Raw genomic sequence first — 7,110 nt, forward strand, 5'->3', positions numbered from 1 at the left:
GCACGGTTGCCCAAATGAAGATTTAGTCTGCATTATTTGACAAAAACTAATTTGTAACTCGTAGCTTAGCTTGCTTAAACGTCTTTCTTCTCGTCTATTCACAATTTTGAATGTAAAGTTGAATTGATGACAGCTATAGGGTAATCTTTACTTAATCCATAAATTATTTATTGTTAGTTAGTCAAAATGCAAATAGCATAGTATATTCTTTGTAAAATAGTTTTAATAATTCTTAAATGGAAATACTATTTCCATAAACAGGTATTGAATGGAAATAAATTATTGTTACTTGTTAGTAAGTCAAAATGCAAATATCATAAAATATCTTTGTGAAATAGAACTTTATAATTCTTGAATGGAAGTACTATTTCCATAAACAAGCATTGTAGAACTTTTTCTTTTTCAAAAAAAAAAAAGGAAAACAAGCATTGTAGAAAAAAGTTCTTTTTTTTTTGAACAATGAAAAAAAGTTCAAACGTAACAAAATACTGTTGTAGAAAAATGGAATTTCTATAATATACAAAGGCCCATTAAAAGCCCATAAAGACCATATGCTTATATTGTTGTAAAAAAAGCCCATAAAGAAACGTCTAATCACACGATTAGCACAACACTCTCTTCCGTTGACTGGTAGAAGACGATGGTTGATGGTTTTTAGCTATGGCGGTTCCACTGTACTAATCGCTCACTCTCCTATTATCCTTTTCTTCTCCGCATTGCTTCCATGTCTCTCCCGATCTCACTGCCAACCTTGAGATCGAAGATATCACTTTGTAAGTCCCCAGGTTCTCTTTGTACTGTTGTATAATTCTGTACGGTCGTTAGGGTTATCTTCATAATTAAATCATCAGTATCGTCTCTCAGTTTGATGTTTCTTCTCATTTGAACTTCTAAGGGAGCAGCGAATTAGGGTTTTGAACGCCATGATTGATATGTTCTTTGTCTGATCATTGGTTGATGATGTGAACTTGAACAGTTACTTATTAAGTATCTGAGATGTATCTTAAGAGTTTTTTGTGTTCGTTCAGTGACTCAGTGCATTATTTATTCCTCATTACCATAAACAATCAAAGGTGCTTATGGAGTCAGTTTCTTATGATGATCTCACCTGCTTTGTTGTTTATGCATGATTCTAATTACATCTACTTATTTTCATGGTGTTTTGTAGTCATTGTTTATTTTGTTGATCTGATTACTGAGACTCGGAACGATTATCTTATATTTGTTCTTTTTTGTTTCTCAGGAGAATGGGGTCAGAAGGAAACATCAAGAACACGGTTGTGACACAAGTAAGCGTTGGTGGGTTTGGGGATAAAACAACTGCAAAAGAGCTTACAGATTACCTTGAAGAAGAAGTAGGACTCGTTTGGCGATGCAGATTAAAAACTTCTTGGACTCCTCCTGGTTCTTATCCTAATTTCGACATCACTGACACTTCAAACATCCCCACGTTTGATGGTTACAAGAGAGTGGAGCCTCATGCCTTTGTCCATTTCGCGGTTCCTGAGTCAGCAGGTCGTGCAATGGATGCTGCGGGGCAATCCAAGCTCATCCTCGATGGCCAGCCTTTGAAAGTCAGCTTGGGGCCTAAGAACCCGTACACGCTTAACCAGAGAAGAAGAACGACAACACCTTATAAGCTGACTGGTGTTTCGATTGAGATTGGGACCTTGGTTGCCCGCGATGAGTTTCTTGTTTCTTGGAGAGCTGAAGGGGTTGATTTCCTCGTAGACCCTTTTGACAACACTTGCAGATTTTGCTTCACAAAGAGCACTGCCTTCTCTTTGAAGGACACAATGATGTACGCTGTGATCAACTGTGATTATAAGTTGGAGCTATTGGTGAGAGACATACGAACAGTCAGGCAGTATAGAACTCTTGATGGCTATGTGCTACTCTTGCAGCTGGCTTCATCACCCCGTGTCTGGTACAGAACAGCCGATGATGATATCTATGAAACTGTTCCCGTCGATCTCTTGGATGATGATGACCCTTGGATCCGTACCACTGATTTTACCCAGGCTGGGGCAATTGGCCGATGCCTTACATATCGAGTGCTCATATCTCCTCGGCATGAGAAGAAAATGAATACAGCCTTGGACTATCTAAGGGCGCGGAGAGTGCATGAGGAGCGTGTGAGGTGGCCTCCCAGGATTCGTGATGAGCCCTGTTTTGGGGAGCCTATTACAGATCATTTCTTCTGCATTCACCACAGGGAAGGAATCTCCTTTGAGATCATGTTCCTAGTAAATGCAGTGCTGCACAGAGGGGTTTTTAACCAGTTTCAGTTGACTGAGCGCTTCTTTGATCTTCTCAGAAACCAACCCAAGGATGTCAATATAGCTACCCTCAAGCATCTCTGTACCTATAAACGACCCGTTTTTGATGCGTACAAGAGGCTGAAGCTTGTTCAGGAATGGATTCAGAATAATCCAAAGCTTTTAGGGAGTCATGTACAGTCAGATGATATCTCTGAGATCAGAAGGCTAGCGATTACTCCAACCAGAGCTTATTGCCTGCCCCCAGAAGTTGAGCTCTCCAACAGGGTACTCAGAAAATACAAAGCTTTGTCTGATAGATTTTTGCGAGTAACTTTCATGGACGAAAGCATGCAGACTATGAACTCAAATGTTCTTTCGTACTTTGTTGCTCCGATTGTGAAGGATCTTACCTCAAGCTCCTTCTCTCAGAAGACCCACGTTTTCAAAAGAGTAAAGACCATACTAACCGATGGGTTTAAACTATGTGGTAGAAAATACAGTTTTCTAGCATTCTCGGCTAATCAACTCAGAGACCGCTCTGCATGGTTTTTCGCTGAAGACGGGAAAACAAGAGTGTCAGATATAAAGACATGGATGGGGAAGTTTAAAGACAAGAATGTAGCAAAGTGTGCTGCTAGGATGGGCTTGTGCTTCTCCTCCACATACGCCACTGTAGATGTCATGCCTCACGAGGTTGACACCGAGCTTCCAGAAATCGAGAGAAATGGGTATACTTTCTCTGATGGAATTGGTACAATCACACCTGACCTCGCTTTAGAGATAATGGAGAAACTTCAGTTGGATTCGCACTGCAGCCCTTGTGCTTATCAGATACGGTACGCCGGTTTCAAAGGAGTTGTTGCTCGTTGGCCATCAAAAGATGATGGAATCCGGTTAGCCCTTCGACACAGTATGGATAAGTTCCATTCTAAGCACACAATCTTGGAGATCTGTTCATGGACCAGGTTTCAACCTGGGTTCTTAAACCGGCAGATTATCACCCTCCTGTCTGTGCTAGGTGTTCCTGATGAAATATTCTGGGATATGCAGGAAACTATGCTCTACAAACTGAACCGCATCCTTGATGACACCGATGTCGCATTTGAAGTTCTGACAGCTTCATGTGCTGAACAGGGAAATACTGCAGCTATCATGCTGAGTGCAGGATTCAAACCAAAAACTGAGCCACACCTACGCGGGATGTTGTCTTCAGTCAGGATTGCACAACTCTGGGGTCTCAGAGAAAAATCTCGAATTTTTGTTACTTCGGGAAGGTGGCTAATGGGTTGCCTAGACGAAGCAGGGATACTTGAAGAGGGCCAATGCTTTATCCAAGTCTCAAAACCGTCTATAGAAAACTGTTTCTCCAAACATGGGTCTCGTTTTAAGGAGACGAAGACAGATTTTCAAGTAGTGAAAGGTTATGTAGCCGTTGCTAAGAATCCTTGTCTTCACCCAGGGGATGTAAGGATTCTAGAAGCTGTTGATGTACCCGAGCTGCATGACATGTATGACTGCCTACTTTTCCCTCAGAAAGGCGAGAGGCCTCATACAAACGAAGCTTCTGGCAGTGACCTTGATGGTGACCTGTACTTCGTGGCTTGGGATCAGAGACTCATCCCTCCCAGCAAAAAAAGCTTTCCCGCCATGCAATATACTGCAGCTGAAGAAACGAGTAAGGGTCGCGCTGTCAACCACCAGGTCAATATCTACTTTTGCCCTCTACTTTTTTTTTTCCGGTTGGCTTAAGATGATGACGCTTAAGATAAATAGATGATTCCAGTATAACTCTTATGATATTTCTGAAAGTGCTGGATGCTTTGTTTTTGCATGCTTGTAGTAGTGATTAACTGATTATATATGCTTGCTTCTGAGTTTATTGATTGCATGGTATAGGTTATTAGCATCATATTGAGTTCATTCTGCAGGAGCTTCGTTGCTCCTTATTTTTAGTTATTATCTATTGCAATAATATCATGATTCTAGCATCTGCTTATCTAGTAATCATTTCTTTGTTTTACTTTCTTTTCTACGCGCTTGCAAAACAAGTATTGGGTAATCGGTGGTTTTTTGTTACAGGATATAATAGAATTCTTTGTCAAAAACATGGCGAATGAGCATTTGGGTACAATATGCAATGCACACGTCGTTCATGCTGATAGAAGTGAGTATGGAGCCATGGACGAAGAATGTTTGCTACTGGCAGAGCTAGCTGCCACAGCAGTCGATTTCCCAAAGACAGGGAAGCTGGTGACAATGCCTTTCCACCTGAAACCCAAACTCTACCCTGATTTCATGGGGAAAGAAGAGTACCAGACTTACAGGTCGAAGAAGATCTTGGGACGGCTTTACAGACGGGTAAAAGAGGTTTACGACGAAGATGCAGAAGCTTCCTCAGAAGAAAACTCTGACCCGAGTGACATCCCTTATGACACTGATCTCGAAATACCAGGATTTGAAGATTTCATCCCTGAGGCATGGGGTCACAAATGTTGTTACGACGGGCAGCTCATTGGTCTTCTCGGGCAATACAAGGTGCAAAAAGAGGAAGAGATTGTGACGGGTCACATCTGGTCCATGCCTAAGTACACAAGTAAGAAACAAGGCGAACTGAAAGAAAGACTGAAGCATTCTTATAACTCCCTGAAGAAGGAGCTGAGAAAAGTATTCGAGGAAACAAAACCGGAGCAAGAGAGTCTCAGCGAAGAGGAAAAGAACGTCATGTATGAGAAAAAGGCTTCAGCTTGGTACCATGTCACATACCATCCCGAGTGGGTGAAGAAGTCTACAGAGCTGCAAGAACCTGATGAGTCGTCTGGTCATGGAGTGATGCTGAGCTTTGCTTGGATTGCAGCTGACTATCTTGCAAGGATTAAAGTCCGGTCAGGGGAAATGGGAAAGAAAATGGACTCGGCCAAGCCTGTTGATGCTTTGGCTAAGTATCTGTCTCAACGTCTCTAAAATTTTAACGTTCGGAGCCGTAAGGCCACTCTGCCATGTATCTGTGGAAATTCACAGATGCACTTCAATTTTTACTATCTAGCTAGTTTGGATGTGCTTTGTGTTTGTGAAAACTCTCCGTGTGTGTGTGATGAGGGAAACAAAATTGCTTGCCGTTTACCATCTAATGGCTTTCTTTGCTTGTGGTTATGTATTCGAAACTATTTTATGTTGTGGAAAGAAAGTGACTTGGCGCTTGCTTAAAGAATATGCTCTTTTCAGCTTCATAGATAAAGTATACATTGGTTTAGTAAGAAAAAAAAATCAAATGCAAATCCATTTTATTTAAAAAATGGGAAATAGATGAAGTGCTATTTCTCTATTTTTCAAAATAATAAAATTTTCACACATATTAATAAAATATAATTGTTCAATTTTTTCTAATTTCAGTTATAAATGTATATTTTTGTAATTGTCTATCTTATGATTCTAAACCAATTAAGAATTCAATCAATTTTTTAAAAAAATTACAATCATTCATTATTAGTTGGGAAAATATGCATAGAGAATATAAAAATGTATTTTTTTAAAACAAGTATTTTTTGTAGAACATGAAACTTTTGGATGGACACAGTATTTTTTAAGATAAATATATAAAATGAATTTTTAAACTGTTAAATTCTTTTACCAAAAACAGTTTTGATATTTATCTATCTATCGATACTATTAAGTGATTTTGCTTATTTCACTATTTTAGACAAGTTTGTTTATCTATCATGTTTTTAATAATTTTGACTAGTAAATCATTAATTAAAATTATACTATTATTTGGAACTTTATTAAATAAGTAGATCTTGTTTATTTGTCATGTTAATCACAATTTTAGGTGATTCTTACTTATTTTTCATGTTCTTAATGATTTTAACTTATGAGTCATTAATTATATTTATACTATTATCTGAAATTTTATTAAATAAGTAGATATAAGAAGTATGTTAGAAATCTAAATATTTTTCTCCACCCAAAAAAAAGAGAATTAAGGAATAACAACTATGAAAATAAGGGTTTCCGTTCGTAAAATTTGTGAAAAGTGTCGGCTAATCCGTAGGAGGGGACGAATTATAGTAATTTGTTCCAACCCGAGGCATAAACAAAGCTTTTTGACCCCATATTGTAGGGTGGATCTCGAAAGATATGAAAGATCTCCCTCCAAACCGTACATACGACTTTTATCGAATACGGCTTTCCACAGAATTCTATATGTTTCTATGAAATCGAGTATGGAATTCTGTTTACTCACTTTTAAATTGAGTATCCGTTTCCCTCTTTTTTTCTGAAAATCGAGATGGAAATAAAAAAAAAATCGAATTTAGATTTTTTCAAAATAAAAAAAGAGGATCATTAAAAAAATTACATTTGTAATGATGATATTACGTTATTTTAAAATAAATCAAAATAAAATTGATCTTTGATTCTAATTAAAAAAAGACATACACAAATTTAGAAGAGATAAGATGAAATAAAAAAAATAACTGAAGTTATAATAGAGTTATTTTTTTATGTATTATTTTTTCTTATTAATTTCTTAAAGTAAAGGAAATGGAAAAATCGTGGTTCAATTTGATGTTTTCTAATGGAGAATTGAAATACAGAGGCGAGCTAAGTAAAGCAATGGAAATTCTACAAGAGTCATTCGTTCTTTTTTCTCTGACAGATGGTCAGAACTTCATCTGGGTTCGAATCCTACTAAGAGGTTAGATTGCTGAAAAAGAAGTTTATTCAAAAATTCAAGATCTAAAAAATTAACTAATTCACAATTTTGAAATTTAACGAGTTTTTAATTCTCGAATATTCAACTGATTAATTAATTCTTTATATTATATTGTTATAGGATATGTAATTTAATATA

The 7,110-nt window shown here is 37.6% G+C and overlaps 1 protein-coding gene across 1 annotated transcript; it reads left to right on the forward strand.

Annotated features, from left to right (window-relative positions):
- The first annotated feature begins 602 nt into the window (after positions 1-602).
- Positions 603-5,469, forward strand: LOC130500980 (RNA-dependent RNA polymerase 6-like). Its single transcript, XM_056995888.1, has 3 exons — positions 603-773; positions 1,244-3,962; positions 4,341-5,469. The coding sequence occupies exons 2-3, from the start codon at positions 1,248-1,250 to the stop codon at positions 5,220-5,222; spliced, it is 3,597 nt and encodes a 1,198-aa protein (XP_056851868.1). The 5' UTR covers positions 603-773; positions 1,244-1,247; the 3' UTR covers positions 5,223-5,469.
- Positions 5,470-7,110: the final 1,641 nt, after the last annotated feature.

Source organism: Raphanus sativus, unplaced genomic scaffold (genome assembly GCF_000801105.2).
Source record: "Raphanus sativus cultivar WK10039 unplaced genomic scaffold, ASM80110v3 Scaffold0070, whole genome shotgun sequence".
Taxonomy (NCBI): domain Eukaryota; kingdom Viridiplantae; phylum Streptophyta; class Magnoliopsida; order Brassicales; family Brassicaceae; genus Raphanus; species Raphanus sativus.

Bases quoted from the DNA above. Each gene is read 5' to 3' on its own strand.
- LOC130500980 (XM_056995888.1), top strand. From the start codon at position 1,248: ATGGGGTCAGAAGGAAACATCAAGAACACGGTTGTGACACAAGTAAGC. The intron at 3,963-4,340 runs GTCAATATCTAC...TTTTTGTTACAG, and splicing joins GTCGCGCTGTCAACCACCAG to GATATAATAGAATTCTTTGT.